Source organism: Strix aluco, chromosome 16 (assembly GCF_031877795.1).
Source record: "Strix aluco isolate bStrAlu1 chromosome 16, bStrAlu1.hap1, whole genome shotgun sequence".
In the NCBI taxonomy this organism is placed as follows: Eukaryota; Metazoa; Chordata; class Aves; order Strigiformes; family Strigidae; genus Strix; species Strix aluco.
The window spans coordinates 7,580,241-7,607,656 of NC_133946.1; the positions used below are offsets into that span (position 1 = coordinate 7,580,241).

Genomic DNA, 27,416 nt, shown 5'->3' on the forward strand with positions numbered 1-27,416 from the left:
GAACAAATTGTTTGTTACAAATGGTTTCTAGAAACAGAATACAGCATGGGGGAATTTTTTGCTTGTTTAGACAAAGATGATGACAAACCCCGGCTGTTAGAGTTCCAAAAAGATCACAACTTGACTGGGTAAACTCTTTCCCACAAGCAAGTTACACTCCTGAAGGCATTAACACTTACTGTGGAAGCAGATGACTAAAACATGAGAGCTTTTTGCTTCCAGCCACTGCCATCGATCCTGCAGCTGCTGCGTGTTTTCAAGATAGCATGTCCCCACTAAGAAGTTAGTGTGGTGGCTCTCATTCCATCTCTCTACCTCATGGACTGCTTGTACTAATTGCTACATTTAGGAATCAAGAATTCACGGGCCATAAAAATGGATTTAATCCTATGGTATCTAGGAGAAATCCTGCCATAAGAGAGCTCAGGACAAATGCTGACCAGGTGACATGGAAAGGCTTGCCCTTGTTTGTCCTTTTAGATAGACAGCTTCATTCATGGGTCTTGAATGAGTATTAAATCAATATTATTATTTTTAAACATGAGCCTAATGCTTAAGTTTAGGCATTAGCATGAACATACATATGCAAAACAATTTGAAGTACTAAATTTTTGTGATAGCATATATACCAGCACAAAAGGCTGCAGCTAAGAAATCATGTAAAAATGCTAATTACACCTAAGTCAAGAAATACAACTATCAGTATGATTTGTGGTCAGCTGTTTAATTAATCTTAGTATTAATAAAGTTACAGAAAATCAATGTGTCAAAAGGACTTGAAAGGATTACCAACTGCTCTGGACAAATTAGCAACACTTCCATGCCTAGAGCACAGGAAAGCACAAAGTTGTTTAATTAAACTATTTACCAGTGAGGAATTTAAATCACTATAAATATTACATTTTTAGTACATTTTTTCCTCAGATTGAAAGCACTTAGTAGCAAATAATATGCAGTTTCCCAACGGCATTTTTTTAAAGGAAGGAATGTAAAAAACATTGCAGTTAAAACCAGTAAATGAAGGTTAAGTCAGGAACAAAAGAATGTAACATGGCGTTTAAAATTAGAGGACTGGGGAATAATTCAACTCCAAAGTAACAAAAGATGTTACAAAACTGCTTGGAAAGGGGAAGGAGAAGATTTATAACATCAAGGGCCCATGCACACTGTGCTTCAAGGAACTGCTATTGTTTCTTGTGAAAATACCAATACCTATAAAAATAAACCTCTCTGTTCACTGACTCCTTGTTGGTATAAGTCTGTGTTTTTCCCGCATCTAATTTTTCTGACTCTGTTTACTAGACTCTCAAATGCTGCTACTGTCTCAGCATGAACTTGGGAAAGATGCTCCACTTCTCTGTGCCTCAGCTTCCCCTTTTCCAAAACAGCCATTAAATACTTATCAGCCTTCTAGGGATGCATTGAGAAGCTACCTTATCCATGCTAGTACAGCATTCTCTGACAATACAAAAGAATCATCCTTTTCAGTCTTATAAACAGAGCCTTCCTATGGCAAGAGTGCACTAGTTATCTCTCTGTGGGACTTACGTAAAGCCAAAATGAGTGTTATTCAAAGCCTTTGACTGAGTTAATGGGGTTTGAGTTAAGACCTGCATGAGTATCAGTCATTTGACGTGGAATCACTCCTTTTTTATTTTGCTGGATTGACTCAATACTCTTTTTGTCTTCCGTTGACTTGTCCTGCAGAGCAAAGAAATGCTCTCTGATGCAGGCAATACCCACTGGTGCATAGATTACCTGCTGCTGAACTTGGCCAACAGCCCACTGAGGGACTTGAAACAAATGTTTCTGCACTTCAAGGCACCTAGAACCAAACATTTCCCTTCAGAGTTCTGGGAAGAGAAATGCTATTGACTGCAGTTCAAATCAAAAGAGTACTACTTCATATGAGGAGCTAAGTCCTGTCCTGCCTTTCAGCATTTGACACATAAGGATCTCAGGAAAAGAGAGACCAGCGTAAGAGTATTTTGTGCCTGCTGAGTTAACACAAGCATAGCGTTATCCATTCAGGTTGGCTTAAGACCAATTTCCAAATGCATTTGGAAATGCCCGAGTGTTGCCCTGAAAATACAGTGCAGTGAGAAGACAAGTGCACAAATCAAGATGCAGCTCATAGAAGGACAGCGGGCTGTCCTCAGCGTGTAGCAGACAGGGTGGACTCCAAAGCAGGGAACGCTTCGGAGCAGCATATATCAATATATTAGTGCCAAGTAAAATCAGGAGGATCCAGATCTGCCTGAGGTCCTTATCTTCCGTCATACCCACTGTGCTGAACATCTGCTACCTAATCTATAAATGGTGACATAACTATGACCCCAACCCAATTAATATTTTCATGATGTTGCCTCCAAAATTATGTAGGACTGGGCCATGAGTAACACATGCAAATAGAGAAATAATGATATCCTTTAGAAAAGCAAGATCTAAAGAGGGGTCTTCCCCAAAACATACCTGAAAACTATTCCACCACAGACCTGCCTTCACTGCTTACTGACCCAGCCTCGGGTTTCCAGCTAGCAGACATGTCTATCAATTCACCAACTCCAGACCATTATGTGAACAGAGGTAACACTCGTTTACTGACCTCTGGGATCATCCAAGACCCTGTGCAGTACTTCAAAAGCTCAAGTGCCACACCAAAAATATTAATGTTGCTTTCTTGAATGCTAATTTAGTTCACCGAAAAGGGGGAAAAGACAGTCAGTACATTAGACTACAGAAATAACACCGTTTCAAAGAGTGACTGTATTATCAATTTGCTGCCTAAAATCTTCTATTCAGGTCTTTTTCAAACACATACAATGGTTCTGGATGAGTGGCCAGTAACCTGCTCTTTGCGATTGTCACTTCACCACTGTGAAACGTGCTGCATTATTAGTATTATTATTGGGTCAACTACCCACCTTGAACCTGACAGGTAAACTCCAGCAACAAAATTCTAAAGGCATCAATTTTAGTGATAGCAAACAATTTGAACGTTTGTTCTAACCATAGCAGGAAATTTCTGCAGTTGAGTTGCCTTTCACAGATAGGAGAGGGGAAGAAGGGAAGAGCAGAAGGGGGATGATGTTTTTCTCCCTTGAAATTGAGATTTCTCAGAACTCTACATTTTTCTATGCTTTAGGCACAACTTTTCTAATAATATGCTGCAGAAGGGCTCGTTCTGAAAGGTGCGTTAGATTCAAAACTGAATGCTACTCCAGAAACCACAGAAGTTTTCTTACTTTCTCTTCTCTACCCATACTGTAAATCAAATTAGCATATAGAGACTAACATTTAAATTCTAAATCATATATTTCTATAGAACATCAATTTTCCCACAGAATTAAAATACTGATTGATGTATTTTGAAAATACTTCCTGTTTCTGTGGTAGATAAGGGCTTGTTTTTTGCAAGTAACATATAATTATTTTAGTGGCTTATTGCTTAGAGAAGCCACAGGTAAAAGAAGTTCTGTGATCATTATCACACAAAATGAGGACAGAAAAAGGGTTAAAAGCACAGTCCAGTATTCAAACATCATGCGGAACTGCACAACTCCACAGCAAAATCTGGAGGTGGATTCCCTTCACAGAGAAAAAATATCTGTCAGCACATCTTGTGCATAAAGAGGAGGATGTTCGCATATAGGTCACACCACATTTTGGCAGAACATGCTGTTGACATATGTTGGGTGGCCAGATAACTTTCCATACTATTTCTTGAAAAGATGCCCCTAGGGCAAAATGGGCCAAGTCATTCTCTAGTCCAAAGGAAGTTTCTTCATTTTGCAAAAGAGCCATGAGTAATACATGCAAATAGAGAAATAATCTCTTGGCACTTGCATTTGTAAAGGTCTTTTGAAGCTTTAGTACATAATTAGTCAATATTTGTAGGAAATTTAAAAAAAAAAATAAAACCCCAAAATTGAGCATTCAAGCCCAGTAGTGACTACACAAAATGAGACAACTTATTCTTTGAATAACTGGAGGATTTTAGGAAGTTTTCAGCATCCCATGCAGCCCCAAGGAAAACATGGCAAAATGAGGGATATTTTTTTAAATGGTTATCATAGATGTTAAAGGCCAGGAATCTCTACCATGATCATTGTGATCGTCTTCCTAGAAAATGCCAGTACTATGCAAAAAGAGATGAGACCCACCTCCACTGTTTCCTCTTTGTATCAGCATGATACATGTAGTTATTACAGTTAACTTATAGCCTATTAAGATGAAACAGCATTTTTTTACTTGATTGAATGGCAGTGGGACATAGAAACTATATATTGTAGTTTCAAACTACATAAAATCATATACATGCATTTGCAAAATCATACCAAAGAACAAATGCAGCCCAGCAAAAATAAAATTATGAAATTTTTATTGTGCAATTTATAATGCTTAAAAAAGCATGAAACTAAATAATGCTCTTCTGAAACAAACTCCCAGACTGGTATGTTAGAAGAAAGCAACCCAAGAGAACTTATTTTTCAATGAGCAAGCAGGGTAGAAACCTGTGGAAGTCAATAAAATGCTTTAAATCAGTAGATTCCAGTAAATAAGAACATTTGGAGCAGCAAATCTTGCTGCCATTTCCAGAATGGACAAGACTGATTTACCTGAGAACAGATAAACAACCTGTCAGTGTCACAGAAGAGACTGAAAGAAGCTTCCTATTCAAGGGTAACTTTTCTTAATAAAACTGTCTTTCACTCAACAACATAATTAACATTCCAAGCTCAAAGCTCTAGGAATAAGTGAGCAGAAAAACACTAATGTACCTTTCTCGGCAAACACAGGCTGAAATTATTGCTAGGCTGACTAACCTGTCACAAAATACCATGGGATGAACACCAGGTCTTTTGCTTATGTGAGACTGAATATTGATTATTTATTAAAATAGTCACTAGTTAATTTAAAATCATAGTTCAGAATTTAATATAATCATAGACTTCATCCAGAATATTATTTTAGTCACTCTGTCTCTGTGACTGCATTTTCTATGCAATCAGCACAGCTTCCAACACAGTAGCTTCCTACTGATAACCACAGGCAGTTCCTACTCCACAGTTCTCATGATCAGAAATGGGAAATACTAAAAAATTGGTTTGGGAGAAAAAGTTTCATCAACACCAAACGAGTACAAATTAGTTTAATTTGAGAAAGATACGGGGTTATAAGAAAACACACCGGAAGCTGCGTATTTAAAATTCATCAATTTCCAAATTAATTTAATTTTGCTCAGTTCAAATTGACCTAGCGTTTCAATATTTACTTCTTTTTATAAAGATAAGCCCCTCAATATCAAACTGAAATATTTCATTACGCTTAAAAATTGTTTCTGACTTACGGCATCCACATATCACTGCTTTCCACTTTTTGAGAGCCCCCCAGAACACAGGGGCCAGCCACCAAGGCCACCAAGCACATGCCTGCCCAGCAACACACAGAATCTGCCCGACAGCAGATGATGACTTTGTACCTTGATGAATTAGACTCAGCCTTCCCAGAACATGATACCTCCTTCTCTATGGAATAACTCTGCTTTTAGATCAACGGTGTATAAAATATATGCAATGCTGTGCACATGCCTTAAACGCTTACATTTGAAACTTGTTAACCCTTGTCTTGAACCCATTAGAGCCTGACCCCACATACACAAAATTTAGTTGTAATCAGAATGCCAACCCATCTCAGGCTTTCAGATTTGTCCCCAGTTGCATGGTTCAATAACAAGATAATTTCTCATTTATTTTGTTGGAATAAAGAGGAATAAATTTTAAAAATGGAGTAATAGCTACTATCTGCTTCACTTGTGCCTGCTATACATTGGTGCCAGCACGAAGGGAACTATTAGGTATTTGCTGCCTGATTTTTTTATTATTGTTATTTATTTTTTTTAAATTCATGAGGTGACAAGTCTGTAAAAACATAATGCAAGATACAAAAACAGGATTAATGCTTCTATTGCACAATACTTACTTTAAATACATGTATTATTAAAACATACCATTATTTCTAGATACAACAGGCAATGAACCAAGTTTCTCCCCATCTATGTTACACACTTGCTGTGCTTTTTAACTGCGATGAAAAAAGAAGCCATTTTAGCAAGACAATAAACCTGCAAGAAATAGTTATCTCACTCATTCTATTATTTTGTCTGTATACCCATTCTAGATTTTTTGTGTGTGTGCGCTTTAAATGAATGTTCACCCATTACTGTCAAGCAACTTGTCTTGTTACTTCACACTTTTTCTGTAAATCACAAATACCCCGCTTTCTAAACCATTTGCATGCCTAATGATAGTGCCTTGCCAGAAGAAAAGGAACATTAAGAAATTAGTAGTGCATATGGAAAACAAGCGTCAGATTACCAAAAGCACTTTCCCCATCACTGTGAAGGCCGCTACCTCACACGGCACATACATTTAGAACAATTTAAGGTCTGAAACTTTTCTGACACAGCAAAATGTAAGTGATCAAGAATAACTCAAAAGTTAACTCAAAAAACACACATTATATAGAAATAATGACTCTGGGCAAAATAAAAATCAGTTTCCTGACAGCTACTTAGTATCAGCCTCTCTCAAGAGGTGGGCCGGACTTCCCTACAGTTTTTATAAATGACATAATCTTGGCTACAAGACATGCTGTCATCATGAAAGTCAACATTTCCTATGACCTTCCCTGAGGATAACATGTGCATTACAACGTAATTATTCTGGGCTGGAAATCATTCTCATATTGAATACTCCTGTGCCATCTTTCCACTTGAGAAATAGCTCACCCAATACAATGCTAAACATGGTATTGTGTCAAGCTGACTTATTTCCATTTCAATAAATCTGCCTGATATTTTTCTCCTTTGCCAGACAGGTGCACCATCAAAATAGTCATGAGATCAGCCTCTCTGGAGCACTGTAACTGAAAGATGTTATCCAGTTAGGTATAGCGGGGCAGGCATTTCAGCAGCTTCTCATATTTTTCGCAGATTGCCAGAGAAAGTCCCTTAAAAACCCCTAGATGGAAACAAGACCTACCTACTTTCCACTAAGAATTTTTAGAGCTCATTTTGCTGACGGGTATTTAAAAAAAATCACTAGATTTATTGTCTAATGCTATCACACTTCTCTTTTCTAAATAACAAGTGTCATAGTCCTGGAGACATTAATTCTCAGCATTAATAACAATTTCAAAACCACCTAATAACAACTGTTTTTGAGGACTTTATACATTCTCAGTTTTGCTTTTACTTGTCTCAGCTCTGTCTAGCCTCTCCTCCTGGATAATTTCTCATGTTTCAACCCACTGACCAGTTTCAAAGCACAGGTAATAAAACGTTATTTCTTCTCACTACACATGTGATGTGATCTCAGCCTTTGCACCTCGCACACGAGCCAGCCGTGGGACACGAAGGGACCATGGCCTGGTTGACAACAGCACTCAGTGTGAACACCACAGGGCTTCCTGAGCCACCTGCCAAGTTAATCCCAAAGGGCCCGTACATAGGAAAGGCACCTCACACCACATTTACCTATCTCCCTCGTGCCTAAATTTTATGCCAGTAGAGGGCCAGTTAGTATGTGGCATTTGGTATGGCACAGGGGCTAATTTAAAGCTAAGTAATACATACAACACGCACAGTATAACACACTACTATTGCTGTATACCTAAGAGCTCACCTGTACAGGAGAAATCATCCACACGGACATATCCCATGACACAGTCACAACGATAGGATCCAGGCAAGTTAACGCACACAGTATTGGCATGGCAATAATGCATCTTGGCAGCGCACTCATCAATATCTGCAGGGGAAGAACCACCAAGGGAAATTACAGTCAGGCTTAATAAAATGAATAACATGACACAATATTAGAATAAGAGAAAATAAACTCCATTTACAACTCCAAAGGCAATCTGGTTTAACACCAGCATTAAAGAACAAGGCAAATTTAGTAGCAAAGTATTCCTTAAAATAGAGCTAACATTCCTGTATCATAGTAATGGGTTCCTTCCACTGTCCTTCATGAAATCCTAAATTTTTTTAGCTTTGGAAAACTGACACATACATTTCTTTTTTTTCTATGACAATGTTAAAAGACAAAAACTGACGTAGAGTTTTCAAACACATAAAATAGCTTCAGAAGTACGTAACGCTGAAAATCCTAACTTTGTCTCATTGGTAAAGTGAGGCATGAAGGCACAGTAACTCTGTACAGCATGATACCAGTTGCAGTGCTGGACAGATATGACATGGCAGTATTTGTCAGGGCAATGTAGCAGATTCGACTCCTGAGTCGATCAGTGTGTATTCCAGCCCTGCAGATTCACCCAAGTGCTCTTACAATGGCTTGTCCTGAAACACACTTCTGCTGCAGGAGTTACTGAACGGTGCTCTGTGCCACTTCCACATCTCGCTCAAGCAGAAGATTGAGCCAGTCACCTAAGCCTGTTTTAAGTCTGCTTTACATAATGCCCATGGAAAAAAAAGATGACTAAGGAGGAATAGAAACTTGACCCCATAGCTCTGTTTGCTTAAGCAATCTCTACTGCTGCTGCAAATCCAAAATCCAAAACTGTTTTCACAACAGTGAATCAAACCTATCATTTACTTGCCTGTTTAAATATCCTAAAGCTCTGTGATATTGTACACTGTAAAATCTTCCTCCTTCCTTCCCAAGAAAACCAGATATTATAGTGAAGAATTCTCTTTATTTTTTTTTCTCAGCAGGATAGATTTTCCGCTTAGCAGCACAGATTTTACATGAAGTAATTCATGGTTTTCAAAAGATTAATTCTAGTGTTACATATGTCCACACAAAGAAAGATGAATCAGACTCATTTTTCCCCCCTATTACTTTCTCCTTGTTATTGGTTGCTCACACTCAAGAAAGGTATTAATCAACAACACAGCTGAAGAACTTCCTCACCCCATGGTGGGGTGCAGATGAGTTGGTCACCCCACAGTGTGACCTCCTACCCCATCCCTCTGCACAGCCACCTGTATGTAGAGACCAAGCTACAGTCTCCCTTCTCCCTCACCACATGGTGCTTATGGAGACACAATGGAAGCGATACAAGGAAGGTGCACCGTAACATCAGGATTTAACCCCAGAAGAGGGCGGGGTGGGGTTTAACTGTGCACATGTTGAGTTCTTGGTTGCCTAAATTCAGATATCCTATTTAACCTTTCTAAACTAAAGTAGCTGCAGCTGAGATACACCCCCATTTTCCAGCCTCTGAAAATGAAACACATGCCAGCTATACTCACACTTTTCCTACTACAGACATCTGTCCAGTAGGAACTACTAGCTAAATCACTTTGTGTTGGCCACCAAACAGCTGTCAGTTGGCAGTGATTTCTGACTACTGCCAACTTGGGCTGAATTAGAAATTATGGCCTGGAGGCAAAAGACTTTGTATACCACAGCAAAACACCTTGAACTATCTCATTCCCGCATTTCTGTTGTTTCTCTTGCAGTGCCACTTGATGAAATGAATTTTAAAAAGTCAGGAGCATCAATACATGGAAGATAAAACCAAGAAAAATCCTCCCACACGTCTTGTTATCACACCACTGAGTGCTAGAGCCACTTGGGAAACACTCAGGTGTTGACGTGTGTTCACACTGTTCTGCTTGCAGCCTCTTTTTAATAGGCTTTTGGAGCATAGCTTTAAGGAGCTTCTTTCTTGCATATCTAATAATTTTCTAGCATAAAAGGGAAAGGAACAAAAAGATGTCTGAAAAGAAAGCAAGAATGTCAAAACAGCAACCAATTCACCTGAAAATTAACCTTATGTGCTACCCTCTATCTCCAACTTCCTCACTGAATTCACTGGACAACACTCCTCCTCTTTCTTCCCCCAAAGGGAAGCAAGAGGATTAAAAGTCCCAAAGGCGAAGGAATTTGAACTTTGATTCATCGCAAGCAAGGCCCACATTACTGTAACACAAAATACAAGAATACCTAGAGATAAAAAGAAAATCCACAACCTATGTGAAAACATCACTGTGGGAGAATTTCTCAAAAGGAGACTAAGGAGTTCAAGTGATGACTTGACTATAAATAGAGGAATTGAGAACAACTGACACTGGGTTGCTGCAGAAGTCCTTGAGTCCAGGATGAAAAAGACTAGGCCTAACAAAGAAAGCAGAAGGAACAAAAGATTCTTCTCTTCAAACTTTGCTCACTTATTTAACTCTCTTCTCAATCTTTCTTGGTGCATCTTCCATAAACCGTCTCAGTATTTCACATTTTCTTTTACCTTTGCAGTATTAGCATTCTACTAATACACGCATTTCCTTCACAGAGAATAACATTGAGAGGTCAAAACTGTCAATAGTATTTTCTTACTAAAGCCTGTAGGGCAACGCTAAAGCTGTTGTTATGGACCGCAGTTCTACAAATTCCTGTAAAAGGTTAGGTATTCATCACAAAAAGCTTTGGGTTTTTACTTAACATTGCTAGAGTAAAATCCATAAAGCAAATAGTGGTATATATCAGCTCAGTTGTAATGGAACTCAAATTGTGATTCATGTGTATAGATTGCTTGTCGCATTTGAAATATTAGAGCTCATCTTCCAGTGGTCTTTTGAGGTGATAAAAATACATGATTTATGTTTCTCTCTAGATTGGTGAAGTAGTTTGTTTTTCTTTTAAAAAGGTATACTTATGGTCTTTAAAATGAGACTTGACACAGCATAATGATCATTCACATATCACCACCTTCCATCTACATAAGCTAGCTCTTTGTAACAACAAAGACATTTGGGCTTCAGGTTTTCAGTAAGGACCATTATGTTACAGGGTGGGTTGGTCTGGTAAGTGAGTGCTATTCTACTCGCTTCAAGTGTTTCCTGAAGAGCAAAACAGGGTTCACTGCTTATACTTAACTGCGGTACTCACCTACCCTATAGCTTATCAGTTATAACCATTAGCCCCTACAGTTCTACAATGTTTGTGAACTTATAGGAAAATATACACATATTATCTTTTATATTTATGCCAGTGCACTCAGCAATGCTATGAGTACACTGGGACAAAACAAAAGTAGCTCAGTGGAGCTACCTGCTTAGCACCCACCATGCTTTTTGCCGCACAGCAGGCACTCATCATCTCATACCAACCAACCAAGCAAACCAAGATGGGATGTAAAGACAATACAAAGTGTCAAGGAGGTTTTCTCATCTGCACAATTACTTTACAGACTTTACAAACCATTTAACTCTTTTCATGCCTGACTCGGAATCTTATTGCTAAATATTTACAATATTTCAAGATGACAGTGAGACACTAAATTCCAACTAGAGCATCTTTTTACTGTTTGTCCCCTCCAACAAGTCACATCAAACCAAATTAATCTCTGCTGTAAAGAGGGCACAGTTCCTGTTACTGGGAGTTTTGTCCATTCACCCAAAAGGTGAAATAGGCCTACTATTTTTTAAGCTGTTAGTCCTGTAATAACCACGAGTGAACAATCTTGAAAAAAAGCACTCCCTGCCTCTGGAATTGCAGATCACCATCCGTATAATAATCCATTTGGACATTAACAGTATCATCACCTGTTATTTTGGGCTTCATAGTCTAACTACTGGAAGACAATAACATTCAAATCAAAACAAAATGAAACAAACTATGAAGTGTTCCAGAGCACCAACAGATGATGTACTTGGAAGTCTGCTAAGTATCAGAATCAATTACTCCATTTGCAGCTATCTCCAATTACGTGCTTTCTAGTTGGGAAGCATATTTTCCCAAACTTAATTCTAATTTTCAAGCACTCTGTAAGAAAGAAAAGGCAGAAAATCAAAGACAGGGAAAAAAGGACAGCTTTTCAGAAAGCTCTGATCTCTAATTCATGACTTCCAACTAAAAAACATTATTAATGGGGGGGTAAATTCCCTTCCCTTCTTTTTATTCAAGTTAATACTATGCCTTGACTTGAACTGTATTAAACCCTGGTCTAAATGATCTAGATTTTTTAAAATGTAAAATCAACCCGTGTTGTTATTTAAATAATATCAAATCTTAAAATACGTTCACAAGCTGATGGAATCACATAAACAAGGTTTTTAAAACAGTGGAGCACAACAGTAGTGGAGCATAAGAGACATCCTAAAATTTCAGTCCCCCCATGCTTATGCAAAAATTAACACATGCTATTTTCACTCCACTGACTTAGCAGCTCCTTGTTCATTTCATTTACTTTTTGTTCTCCAAATTCCCCCTGATTCTGTCCTCTCCCTGCTCTTATCTCCTATCCACTGCCAGCCTCACTTGACTTCAGCTCTGCTTGCCAAATTTTTATTTATTTCTTTTTTTAATCCTCCCACTACCTGTCTTCTTTCACATATGTCTAACATACCCCACACCTGGTTTCTACCTTTACCACAGGGTTGGTTTCTCAAATTGTGCAATACAACCCTTGGGGAGCCATAAAGCATTAGACAGCAGGAGTCAGCAGTTCCCCATGAGCTGGCAGCAGCTCAGCTTCCCCCAGTTGTCCGAGTAAGAAAAGACTAATTATTTGCTGCAAATGTTTAGGCTAGCCTTAGAACTGTTTACCAGCTTGGACTCCTTGATAGCAATTCATCTCCTCCAAGGCAGGGCAGCAGCGCAAACACAGGCAACCCTCGCCATTCTTCTGACTTTGAGGGACAGAGCTGCTGTCCAGTCACAGGCAGGGAAAAAATGCAAAACAAAAGCAGATAGGCCAAAGGAAAATTTCCCTTTCAATAAGGCTGATAAACATTACCCTAATGTCGTTAAGTAACTAACTAGCTAAAAATGCCTTCATAAATTAGGGCTGGTGTAGCATCACCTGGGAATCCATAAGCAGTAACATAACTATCAATATAATAACATCAGGAAGTATTACCACTTTGACTTTTAGAGTGTCATTAAGATGGTGCAGCCTCTTCCTCTGGGCATAGTGTAGAAGTGCTTTACATTGATATACCTACACTTTATGGTCAGGACAGGAGTATCAATATTCCAAATATGCTTTCTATCAATTTAACTGCCCCTCTAGGGATGACAACTGTATAACTACCAGGTTAAACAAACAAACAAATAAATATTTAAAAACACACACTCACATGCAAATCATACTTCACCAGTCACACTTTCCAGTGCAGACCAGGCCCAAACTAATGTAACATTCCTGAGAAGAACAAAAATAAAAATTCAATTGAAGTTACCTTCCTCCTCTTTACTTCAATACTGATAAGCTTAAATTCTTTTTCCAGTCACACTCAGGAAAGCAACTGGCCATTCTCAAACAAAGATCACAAAATCAGCACCACTTTGCTACCTATTTCTCAGCTACATTAGTAAACACTCCACCCAGCAGTCATACAGGAAAGTGGTTTCTTCCTAAAATCCGCTCTGGTGAAATTCAGCATTAGACATGAAAATATTGCCTAGGTACAAGATGAGCTCCCCTTCTCCATCTTTGTTAACGCTTACAATACATAAATCATTAGTCTCTTTACTTGATCTTATTATTTCTTGCCTTAAAAAAATGAAAATTAAAAACCAGAGCTTTTCATAATCTGAGTCTCCAATGATCTGACCAACTCTTTGGAGCCAGGATATTTCAGCTACGGTCATTTCGATCACCATTCCTCAACATATCACAATCCGATCATGAAAGACGGCACCAGACTCTTTAAAGCTTGCTGTCCAGACTATCTAGTGTCCCTCTGAGTGAGATGGTTTCCCTTTTATTATTCTACTAAATTCTGCCTCTCTCTAAGGAAAACTCAAAATTTGCAGTTCCACTCTCCCTTGTGCTTTCCATCATTACACTGGCAATTTAGATGCATTATTAAATGACTGTGTGGTTGGTTTGGGGGGATGGTCCTCAAGAGCCTTGAGATCTCTTAAGATAAAAACAGTTTATTGAAATTACACTTTTTGTAAAAGATCATTTAAATCAGTTAGAAAGCTGCCACTGACATGTTAGCATTAAAGAAAAGACAAGTAATGTGGTGTTGTTTATAACAGAAAAGAGCTGTTTTCTCAACCCTAAGTGAATGACTGCGTTCATTTGATAAATACATTAATAGAAAATGTTCACAGACTTATAAATATTACTTTTTAAAAAATGTTTGCAGCTATAGCTCTTAGGGATGGTTGATAACTTATTTATAAGGTATCTCTGACAGTTGCAAATAAGTTATTTTAAAAAATACGCAGCCAGAATTCACATATGATAATGCAGCTTAGAGAACACAGATTAAAAATAATCACAAAAAGCAGAATGAAACATTTGGGGGAACAGGTTTTGGCTAACAGCAGCAGCTCAGTCATTTGCTCAAACATGCCAAAGCAACTAGCAAAAACAAGACAAGATTCTTGTATAATAGCAGACGCTATGATGTTTAGAACTTAACTGAAGTTAGTTAAGAAAGATCGCTTTATCCAGGATTATTCAAGCCTTTTAATTTTTTCTTTCTAATTACTCTTTGAAAATATACTGATATTTGTATTTAGAATGCACGGCAGCAGAACAGGCTACTACTAAGTGGTGTGCCTGAGTGGGTGTAAAGACTTTTCTTTAAAGATGCTTTTTAATTTGCTCTCCCACTAAGTGGCTTATGAGAGGCTACGTAACGAGCAAGCTACATTTCAGTTTCAGAGTCTGTCTAGCCAGTAGAATTCAGAGTTTTTACCCAAGTCAGTGCCACCATATCTGCTCTCCAGCTACTCTCTGACCTCTTGCTCTCAGTCAAAGCAGATCTATGTCTTTGAGGACACTCTACTATAACGGATTTATGGATTCGGAGAAACATTCATTACATCCTCTCATGGACATTATGGCAGAGAGGTTATTTGTCACCCCCAGGTATTTTAACAGACTTGGGAATACCAGCAGCTACTTCAAGAAATAATTCTGTATTTCAGGAAAATGACTTGGTATCTATGAGGGAAAAAAAAAAAAAAAACAAAAAAAACAAAACAAACCAAAACAAACAATTTTACGTCCTTTTGTGCTGTATTATGCCCTCTGAAGAGTAGAGTAAGATGTGGTTGCTGCTGATTAGAATGAGACCAGTTCAACTAAAATGGAGGTAATCCCAAATAAACCAGTGCTGGCCTACAGGAGTTGTTGCCTCTCAGAACTTTGCAGGAGCAAGGCTACAAGAGGTCCACGCTTCGGCTGACAGAGAATTTCATGGGTTACAGAACTGTCACTGTATCTCTCGAGAACAGGACAACATAATGATCCAGCAGAGATCTGTGCTATCTCTACCTACAGTCAGAGTAATATTCTTGACAATATTGCCAAGGACAATGCAATAAGTGAGAGATAAATTCAGAGAAAGATAAAAGATAAACTCAGAAAAAGAATGCAATTCAAATATGAACATTTTGAAATCTTCTCTTATAAAAACATGAAATTAGAAATAAGCCCATGTAGCTGTAGGTCCCGTGATGGTGTTAGCTTGTTCTTTCATATTAGTTTTGTCTTAAAAACAGTCCAAAAACTGTTTGGTGTTCTTTTTTATTATTCTTTTTTTAGAGGTGGTGTGTTCAGTAGTTCACATTATAAATTCTTTCATCCATCACCCATACTTATTCAAAGTTAAGAAATAACCATATTTGTACATGCTGCCTTTCTCAGAATAGAAAAGATCTTAAAGCTTCACTCCAAATGTTAATTCTGGAATAAATAAAAATTCCTACAGATGCGATAAGTAAAACATTGGGGTACCTAAAGTTCATCCTTGTAAATGTAATAAATGTTTGTATGGGTATAGCAACATGTATCCCAATAAAGAAAATACTGCTTAACTTCACCACAGGAATCATCTTTGGCAGTTCATCAGAAATGAAACACTACACAAAACATGAAAAGCCACTGGCTCTTTCCATCCTGCAGCAGGCAACAGACTGTGAAAAAATGATGACATTCCTCCCTAGGCATCCTATAGATCTTTCCCTAAAGCAGGAGATGTTTTGGGAATCTCCTAGCTCTTGAGGGGAAGACGGTGAAAAACCGAGGCTCATCACAAGGCGTACGTGGGACAAATTCTTGCCACCAAAGATGATTTGATAAGCCACACAGTAAATTGTGAGCTATACCGTCACAGTCTGTCAGCACAGCACATCTCCAGGCAACTGCAAGCTTTAAAATTTGGAATCAGCAATTTGACACTGTTCTCCATTACTCCCTTGCTAAAACCTGGAGTACAATGACACGGGTCTGATCTGCGCCATGCTCCTCCAATGAATCCATACAGATCAACAAAAATGTGAATATCTGTAAAGTCTATTCCCTTACATAAATGGTGCTCATCAGTGCGATACAATTTGCCTGTTCTGGGACACAGAGGGAATTAACCACTTTCCCCTGGCTAGAACCCATGACAAAAACCTCAACAAATTACTACATGGACAGGAATAGGAAGAATTATATAAAATAAATCTTTCTGGACTAGTCTCCCTTAGTATTTAGTACCACTCTTTCACCCATTTTTCTTCTTCAAAGGCTCTTAATGCATGAGAATTCATTCTAAATCTAACTACTTCATGCTTGGCTGTAAGAGTTACTATTACATAAGTCTACGACAAATAAAAGGTTATGCTACTCCTGCTACCAAATACATTACAGCCCATTAGAAAACAGAGCAATATAATCACCTCATTCTTACAAAAATAGCTCTGTTCCCTAGAAAGATTGTCTCTAGTTTACTGATTGCATAAGTGTACTCCCAAAGCCCTGCTTGCTTTGGCTTTTATTTCACTTATGAAAGAAACTCCTTTTGGATCTCAGTAAGCACTGATGAAATAAATACTGCTGCTGGAAAAGGAATGTCAGATTTCTGTAATAGATTCACCTCCTTATTTATCGTTATTTTTTAATCTTTCTAAACATTCTTAGAGATACCAGTGGATGCTTATATGGGTGGAAGAGGGGAAGGGAAGAGGTGAGGGGAGTGTTTTTTTCCCTAATCTTCCATTCACCTACATTAGCCAAGCAATATGATACATTGAAATAACTATATCAATTTTCATTCAGTTAATACCTTACCTTTTCAATCCCTTCTATCTGATTTTACTAATGAGTAAGGGTGAACAGTGGATTACTGTATCAGAATGAACAATTCTTTCTTCAAGCTGCTATATTGAGAGCAATTACATTAAATACCTGGTTTCATCAGCACTTGTCTTATACCATCGTCCACAATTTTTGCTTCACTGTTCTATTTTTATCCCTAATACTCTTACCCAGTTTGTCTCCTTCTATCTCCTTCCTGCGATATTGACTGGCTTACTCTTTCAAATCCTCACAGATGCTATCTTCAAATGATAAATTGTAGAAGGCTACCCATATAATTGATCTAGAATCCCTATGCCCACGGCAACCTTTTACTGTGGCATTTTGAAGGACATTGTATTTGTCTGAAAAATTAAATGCTGATGAAAACTGTATGGTTTTGTGGGGTTTTTTTGGAGGGTGGTGTCTTTACCATGTCTAAAAAAAACCTATAGTCCCTGGAAAACTACTGGTCTTGTATTTTATAACAATTTTTAACATACAGTGTTAGAACAAATGAGACGTGATATGTTACTAGCAAAAAAATCATACCAAATTAGTACTCCACCATCTTCACAGTGAAGTAATTTCTTCACTCAATGACCATTTCTGCAGTGCAAAGCAGAACACAGATAATGGAAAAATTTTGTCCCATGCTGGTAAACACCCATTGTGCTCTATCTTCACTATTTATGGCCTCGATAACACTATCTGCGTTTTCCTAAATGTTCTCTCTTAACACCTTTTCAACAATTCATTATTCATCTGCTTCCATCACATCTTGTTCCTCTATCCAAATCTGCGGAAAAATCCATGTGGAAACATTGAACTTAAAGTTGCAGACTCATCATCATTGCTAAATTGACAACTATGCCTCTTCAATGCCACACAAGCCACAGCAGGTGGTTTCACATGATAGAGGATTTACTGATTTTATTTTCATGAGACCAAACTATTCCCTGTTAATCAGGTTCCACAGAGGGTTAGAGACAAACATCTTATTTGGGTAAGAAAATTATAGATCACTGCAAAACAGTTCCTTTCCTAGTAACCCTCTAGGCCATGCTAAACACCTTTCTTTGTTCTACACTCTTGCTACACAATCTAGTCTTATTGCTTGTGCCTTTTTAAATTTAATGTAGTCTATACTGAAAAGATAAATAAATAAGCAAACATCAGCAGAAGAAAAATGCCTAATTTTAGATATTATAAATATTTTTTCCCTTAATTGACATAACTACAAAGTGCAAGACGCATTTCTCATCCAAGCAAATATGGTAATCAGGTGTGATTTATAACACTAGTTACTAAAAGACACATTTCTGGTTTGGAGATTCCAACAATACTGCATTCCTTAGGCATAACCTGAGGTGAGCTAAACACGAGGAACAGTAAAAGGTGGGGGGGGTGGTGGGGAATCCAACAGATCATCATATAAATATTCTTTACCTGAAACCCTAATTCCTGCCTCAACACTTAGTATGAAATTCTATTTTAATTGCTTTGCTTTTGGCTATGAAATTGAACCAGTGATTTAAAGCTTTCTCCTTTGATAACATAGTCCAAGTTTAGCTGCAGTTTAAAAATAAATAAATAAATAAATTGGGACACACGGGTCCTTACTATTTTATTTCTAATAACTCTGCATCTGAACTACTCTACTATGATGATAGTAGATATAATGATGTCTTTACTCACATTTCCTTTATGAGTATCAGCAACTGAGCAATCCATTCACACAGATTCCCTCAAGTTCCACCAAGATCAGCGGTCAGAGTACAAAGAAAGAAGGGAGCAGAGAGATGCTGACCCAAACCTCCCCGGTCATGAAAGCTAATTGCAAGTATGTCTGTTGTTTGGTTGAAGTTTTAATGGAAGATCTTGAATGGGCACATGCCCTCCTGCAAAGAGCCTTACTGCAAACAAGCTTTCTGAGACTCTTCCAGAAGCAGGATTTTAATTCGTAGTACACAGCACCCTGACCTTCGGGAGTGGAGGTCAGGAACAGAGGCAGCATTATGTTGTTATTCGTGATACTAAATTACTATTTTATTACCAGCACCATTACGTACATTTCAGAGCATGTTATCAGTAGTAAGTTCCATTTCTAGCATGACCAAGACAGGCTTTTACCAACTATAAGCTGTTCTCTCAAAACCCAGCAAAATTCTCTGTGAAATATAGGACTGCACAGCAAAGCAGTGGCAAAAGCATACATCAGGTTAAAGTAATCCTTGTGAAAGTTAAGAGAAAGACACTATGTTCAATGGGCTTTGAATCAATCTACTGAATAGTGTCTGTATATGTATGCATATGTGTGTATACACGTATTTGCACACTGCAGAGGGAGATGAATCAATAAAGATCTTACACTGAATGAGAAAGAAAAGGAGAGTTGAACCAGCATTACTGGTCTCAAATGCTGTGCTCTATCTCAATTTTTTAAGCTAGATCAAGTTTTATTTAAAAGCAAAAGAGTAACTCTTAGATTGCTGTTGGTGAAAACTTCATGTTTTTAGCCCCTGGAGAAAACCATTATGAAAACAATACAAGGATGGAGACTTCTATAGATATCTAAAATTAATTTTCATTATCTCTATTAAGAAGCAAAATTATAGCCTGATTTCATTGGTCATTCTACATTAGTTGTAACTAAATGATGGAAAAAATAAAGACAGCAGAACAAGACAAGCTGTGGACAGAAAGTCAGTATTAAAAATCAGTGCAAAAGAATCCTCATCTCCAATGGTTTCCAATACTTTCTATTCCCTCCACAGTCATTTCAAGCTATTGTTCATTTTTATTAACAGCAAAGTAACCTTGTCACATTGTAACACACAGCATGAAGTCACCCGCATAGCACAGCCAGACAGGACACTATCTGCTTTTCGAAAACACTACCATTGCTAGAGACTTCTAAAAACATGAAAGGTGATGATTGTCAAAGTAAAGCTACCCCACATAGAATTCATGAGATTATAAAGACTCTACTTTGAAGCGTCTCTGAGATTTGTTTTCTTAACACAAGTTTCTCTTATTGAAAACATTTCTGAAAATACAAAGCCCACATCAATGCAAATCCACACATCTATACCAGTGTGTAATAGGGAATACCAAGAATGGAAAAGAAAGCTAGCAGGCAATGGTGGGACTTGGTCCCCCAACAGGCCTTGCTGCTGCAGATTACTACATGACCCTTGATTTCTGCATAAAAGGTGTCTAAAAAAAAAAAATAAATGACACTTTTTACCTTAGCAAGTTCCTGGGTTAAGGTACGCTGTTCCACTAATCTGTGCTCTGTTCACGTGTCCCTATTCTGGGTATCCTCTGCTTTCCTAAACTGCTATCTTGTCTAGCTGCTATTGCTAGGATAATGGCCATCAAAAAATATCTCTTACCAGCTAGTCTACAGGAGAACCTATACACACAATGAGCATTCAGTAAACGGGGAAACAGACTGACACCTGTTTAATTGACCAACATCTAGCAAATCTGAGCAGAAAGGCAGAGAACACAACCCCTACCACACATGCATTCCTGCATAGCAGCACAGAACAGCCTCCATGAAGGCAAAGATCATGAAAACCTCCTTTTTACTCATAAGAGGAATAACAGCTCTTATAGGGTTGGTGTAAAGAGAAGTGAAGGGAGAAGCCACTGTCTATATTTCCATCCCTTTGATGGAAAACAGAGGGAGCAGCTCAAAACAGGTCCAGAGTAACAATATTAATGCAAAAAGTGAAATTTCCTTAATGTTTGGGAAAAGACAAAAAAAAAAAAGATATGAAACTGAGCTAAAGGGGGAAGTAAGAGTCTAAATGTTAAGATAACAAGTCCAAGGAGTACATATGTGAAAACAGTTAGGGAAAAAAAGGGACAGACTAAAGCTTCCAGTGATGGGCTGTAAAACAAGACTGAGATGGGCTTTATAGCTGAAAGGAGACAAACACAAAACATCCCATTTCCACAACAGCCAAAGCCCTTGTATCACAATCCAAGGGTGGTTTTCCTTCTCAGTACCATAACTAGAACAGCTCCTTCTGCTGAGAAAGTGTAGAAAGAGAATAATTTCACAAGTTATGCTATGATCACTTAGACCACATGACATTGTGCAGAAAAGAAACTGTCTTATTTTACTGTATTGGGTTGGCGTGGCAAGGTTTTGATAGAGGGGGACTGCAGGGGTGGCTTCTGTGAGATGTCACAAGCTGCCTCCATGCCTGACAGACCTGCCGCTGGTCAAAGCCAAGCCCATCAGTGACAGTGGTAGCACCTCTGGGATAATGTACTTAAGAAGGGGAAAAAAACTCTGCGCAACAGCAACTGGAAGAGAAGAGCAAGATATGTGAGAGCAACAGCTCTGTATCAGTGAAGAAGGAGGGGGAGGAGGTGCTCCAGGCACCAGAGCAGAGATTCCCCTGAGCCCCTGGTGAGGCAGCTGTGCCCTGCACCCAGGGAGGCCCACGGGGGAGCAGAGACCCACCTGCAGCCCGTGGAGGACCCCACGCCAGAGCAGGGGGATGCCCGAAGGAGGCTGTGACCCTGTGGGAAGCCCACGTTGGAGCAGGCTCCTGGCAGGACCCATGGCCCTATGGGGAAAGGAGCCCAGGCTGGAGCAGGTTTTCTGGCAGGACTGGTGACCCCACGGGGGACCCACGCTGGAGCAGTTTGTGAAGAACTGCAGCCCGTGGGAAGGACTTGCATGGGAGAAGTTCATAGAGGACTGTGTCCTGTGGGAGGGACCACACCAGAGCAGGGGAAGAGTGTGAGGAGGAAGGAGCAGCAGAGACAAAAGGTTATGAACTGACTGTAACCCCCCTGCCCCATGCCTCTGCCTGCTCAGGGGGAGGTTGTAGAAGAATCATGAGGGAAGTTGAACCTGGGAAGATGGGAGGAACAGGGAGAAGGTGTTTTTTAGATTTGTTCTTATTTCTCATTATCCCACTCTGATTTGATTGGCAATAAATTAATTTCCTCAAACTGAGTCTGTTTTGCCCACAATGGTAACTGGTATGTGATCTCCCTGTCCTTATTTTGACCCACAAGCTTTTCATTGTATTTTCTCCTCCTGTGTTGTTGAGGAGGGGGAGTGATAGAGCAGTTCAGTGGGCACCTGGAAGACAGGTAAGGTCAACCCACTTCATTTACTTATGATTTTAAACTAAGAATTTTATTTCCTTTAGCCTGTGTAAAAGTGATCTAAGCAATTATATCACCGTGTTTGGTATCTCTTAAGTACTAAAGAATGAAGAATCAGAGACCCATTTAAGATGGAAAGGCAAAATCAAGATTTTTCAAGTTTCCACTCTACTTAAGTCCTATAAGTATGATGCTAATAACTGTAATTTTAACACCTGATAGATGCAATTTTAATCAGTTAGGCATTGTTTTTCATTAAGGTGAGCGATGTACTGAAATTCTATTGAGTCATAAAACCATCATTTAACACAACTGCCAGCCTTTTTAAGGCAATTCACTTGACATTCTATTAAATAAAAGAAAAGGTGTGACTACTGTATCTAGACTGCATCCATATTTCTGGGTATAATAAATGTCAAGGAAAAATAAGTAATGCACAATAACAAGATTTGTACACAGAGCACATGCTGCTTTCTCACACAACATTGATACACAAGATAAAAGATAACTTTCTTTTTTTTTTTAAAGTCATCCACCTCCTTCCACAAAAGAACAGCTTCTCATCCTCCTGTAGTGCTTTCACAAACCCAAATATAAATAAGTGAAATAATCTATCAACACAATAGACTGATCAATCCTACAGTCTAACAAAGCTGAATATATATAGAAATTTCTCCTTAACAATCAGTTTCTATTTACCTTACAGTTTTTCAGAAATCTTAACAACTGTGTTCCTTAGATCTACCTTCTCATTATCTTGGCAGCCCTAAAACACTTTGCCTAGTCCACAATCCTGAATTCACAAAAAGTTGCTCTCTGACTGTTCATGCATATATTTCAAGACACTTATCTTCATTCCATCCCTTCAACCAAGCTATATGTATCTAACACTTCTGGTCTTGCCTCATAAATCAGTTCCTACAACCCTTTCATCATTTTTACAATCCGTTCTGAATAGCTTTCTATTTATTAATTTTAAATTATCTAACTGCATGTACCATTTGCCTCAATGTGTCACATGCTCTGAACTCTGCTTCCAAAACTTCATAAAGATTTTGGAAGGGTAAAAATCATATGCTGCTTTGACCTTGGAAAATTATCCCAGAACCAGATTCTGTTAAAGCAGTTTTAGAGAAAACATGAAGAAAAAAAATTACATAGGAATAGTGAAATCACAGTGGTTAAATTATTTCGAGGTTTACACAGTAGCATAAAGACCTCCAAACCAAAGGGAAACTGATTTGAATTTCTTATAGTTACATAGCATATAATTTGCACTGATTCTAGGTTATACAGATCTTCTTGCTGTTTTCTAACAAGGTACTAGATTCTCATACTCTGATAAATCCCCCATAAATCTGCTATTACTTAAAATACAAGGAAGACACATCATCCCAAGGATGATGGGTAGAGGATGTTCTCTTTGGCCTAAGGACAAGACTCGGCTCATGAGGTGCACTAGAATGTCTGCATATCAAATCTTCAACTGATTAAAAAAACAGATAGCTGATGTGTACTATTAAAAAAATTGGCGTACACACACGTATTCATAAGTGAATTAAAACAATCCTCAATTCCTCCAGGCAGACACAGGAGGGGCTATGTTCCTTGTGCATGCTGTGTTCATCTTAAATAAAGGCAACCTTTCACACTTTAAAACCTGGAAGTCTATCCTGGCATCCTAAGCACAGGCATATAATTAAAGGGACACCACATATACAAATTTGTTCAGGAATCAGTAAAAAAAGATAAGCACTAATACAAAGTAGATAAAAATCCAAAACCGTCCATCTTCACTCAGTCACAGGGAGTTTTAAGACTTGCCTAGTAAATACTAAGAGGACATCCAGAGTATTATCCATATGCTAAAATCCATATTTGGTTCTATGTCAGTAAATTAATTTGTTGCAATATCACATATTATAACATTTGAGTAGCCATGTTGTTGATATAGTAATCATAAAATATTTTAATAATAATTCAAATATCTACTCACAGATGAACATCTTGTCTCCGAGGTGACCAAAGTGAATCATACTCCTTACCAAATTTCACTTAGGTATAGGCAACCTTGAAAAAATAAATTCTTTCTCTATTCACAGCATCTCTGCATCTCTCAATTGTCAGTCTCTTTTTTTTTTTTCCCCTCTCTATTTTTTGAGTTCTCTTGCTGTTTTCTCTGATGGGAAAACTGTTCCTATTTTTGAGTACAGATCTCACGGGTTTATATTTTTGCAGTGCTGCAATTTATCAATCTTACTTTAACCTACCATTTTATCTAGTGTCCGTGTAAATAAATATTGATACTTGATGTCTTACAACCAACCCAAAAGGCCCAGACATCTTGAAGGCATAAAGGAATTAGTTTGACAACAGCTATTGATGCAAGTTGATGTACAACATGAAGAAACATGTATTATGTCTTAAAACAATAGTCTCTCTCACTGCTAGGCTTCTGAATTAACCATAAGCCACAGAAGACACATTTCTGAACTCAAAAGCACTTTTGGACAGCTATAATTCTATTAATTTCAGTGGAGATAATTGTAAGCATTTTTGTATGTGCAGGTAAAAAGAAGACTAGGGAGCAAAGAAATCAAGCCTGCCATGGCAAGGGTACATAGATGGCTGCAGACCAAAGCTACGCCGTCCTTCAGAAAGACACAGACTCTCCAGCCTGGCATCTTCCATTCAGTTGGACTAGACTATCCATCCAACTACAGATGGCATTGTACCTGGACAACTATCCTCTACAGTGTATTATACAGAACAAGGAAAGTCCTGATGTCCAGCATCTGGGTTTTGACGTCTTAGTTATCCTATTAAATACAAAATGATCTCATTGCATTTCGAGAGAAAAATTACACAATTCAAAGACTACTTGGTTCCCTGCTATGAGCCTACAGTTTGCCCCAAAGAGAAAAAAAGACAAGGGAACGTAAGATGACGGTGTAATAACTAACACACAGGAGTCAACAACCACATTCCCACAATAAATAAGAGAGCTGTCAACCTGACTGCCATTGCTTCCTAGGTTGGTCACTGCAGTGCAGAGACACAGGATCATATGCTATTTCAATACATTTCAGCCTTGCAAATTGCAACAAAAGTTTTTGTGCAAAGGACTTCTGTAATTCACACAGTAGGGGCCCTCCTAAGATGCGGATTTGACAGGGGGCCTAGACTACCAGACATGTAGTGGACAGGCCGAATCCCAACTCAGTGGGTTTCACTAGCAGAAGTTGGCTGTGAGGAACATGGCCATATCTGCCCTTTCACATTCCTCACCTCATCAGCCACATCCTTATTTTCCCAGCATTGAAGAGCACTGGGGTCACAATGGCAGAAGGCTGCAGACTATTGTTTTCCTTTGGAAACAAACTACGAGGAGTAGCCCAAGTCAATGCAGTGCCTCACCCAATTCAGGAGAAAATCAGGCTAACTCCTTCCAAATTGGAGAAAGAGAAAAGGCAACCTACACATAATCATATAGTTGCTTCAGAAATCAGTTCATAAGTCTTCCCTGATTTCTGACAACAGCCTAGCCTATCAACATGGATTCTAAAAGCAGTTTTTAAAATAGGTCTGTCAGCGTCCCTGTGTCTCAAACCTGGAGCTCAAAGAGATACACTACTTGAGATCTCTCAGAGGAAATGACAACTTCTGAAAGCGCATCAACAAATGGTTTTTACACTGTGAAGCTATTTCACATGCAATGAACAGTCCTTTGGTAAAGTGTATTTGCCTCAGTGTTCAGATGCCATTTCCCCTTAAGCCTCTGAAGGAAAACTTGCTCATTTTATAGAAGAAGGGGGAAGTCAAGACTAAAAGATTCAACATTGTCCAGTCCTTCACACTCACTCACTGCCACTATTGCTTTTTTCTCAGTGGGCAAAGGTGGGGGCAGGGATGGGACACAACATTTTTCTCTTCACAGCTGGCTCTCAAATTTTTCAGATGATAGCCGTTAGTGTTTAAAATGCAGATTTACTCTTGGATCTTTTTTTTGAAATAAATGCCACTATTCACATATTACAATGACACTTACTGCAAGGCAGTAGTAGTATCTTCCTTTACTTCTCCAGCTGTATATTTCCATAGCTTTTTTTCAGGGGTTGTAAGGTTCACAGTATAGCATAGAGTGTGTTGTTATAGCTGGTACAAGTGTGAAATTATCATTATACTAGACCTGTTTCTCCTTACCAGCTAGTTATGCCAAAAGTACCCATTAAAAAGAATAAAAATATGTAGAGACTAAATTCAGGCACAGTGAAAAAGTATTCTATTTATTCATTACCAACCTGATATCCCCAGTTTGTACTGTTAGGAACAGAGAGACTGTCAGTCATTTTCAGACTCCTAAATATTTCAGAGAGCTTTCCAAAGACCACAGACACAACCTGGAGTTTCTCCCTGAGGAATGGAAGGAGACAAATTTGGTACAAGAACAAGCAGGGGATAAATATGGTCTGAACGGGGAATGCAGAATAGGCAACTTTTCAGGAAGACAGAGCTCACAGAATCCGAATTACTCTCTCACAAATCAAAAAGAGCAAATAAGTCCAGTACTAGAAATTATTTATTGGGGTTTGGGGAGGTATTTAGCAGAGATGGATGACTTATTTTTATTTTTAGTAAAAGGGTCACATGTCAAAAATACAGTTGCAGCTTACCAGAACGCATTCATGAATTTCAAACAAATTAAGAAAGCAGAGCTCAGTAATGCAAATAAAATACTTTTTTGGAGAGTGTGACATTTCTGAAATAACATCTTTCAGACTCACAAGGGAACAAGTGCCACACACGGAAGAGAATGTGGAGAAGTTTGAACAAGGGTCTCTCCCACCAGAAGACCATCCCAACCAGTTTGGAGAAGCATATACGTAATATCCAAAAGGTCTTCCTGTTTGGGGTGCTGAATTAACTCTCTTGGGATTTTTTTTGTTGTTGTTTTAAAACACTCCCCAAACATCTACAATTCTTCATCCCATTTCTATACATGTCTTAACATCTTAACACTTGTTAATTACTCTATAAACAGCTGAAACATTTGCTACTGATTCTGTAGAGTAACTTTAAGAGTAATAACTTCAGATACATTTTCTGATACCTATTTCAGAGATATTCATCAATCCCCTGAAATTAAGAGTAGAAAAGAGAAAACTACACAATGTATGTGAAGCTGGGAGTAATCCTGTCATCACTTCCTATTGACTGAGAGTAAA

The 27,416-nt window shown here is 38.4% G+C and overlaps 1 protein-coding gene across 2 annotated transcripts in view; it reads right to left on the bottom strand.

Moving 5' to 3' along the window:
- Positions 1-27,416, bottom strand: part of NELL1 (neural EGFL like 1) — a 296,030-nt gene that overhangs the window by 141,515 nt on the left and 127,099 nt on the right. For both annotated transcript variants that reach the window (XM_074842236.1, XM_074842235.1), the window contains exon 13: positions 7,686-7,811. In XM_074842236.1, the coding sequence (XP_074698337.1) occupies positions 7,686-7,811 (126 nt within the window). The remainder of the gene's footprint in view (positions 1-7,685; positions 7,812-27,416) is intronic.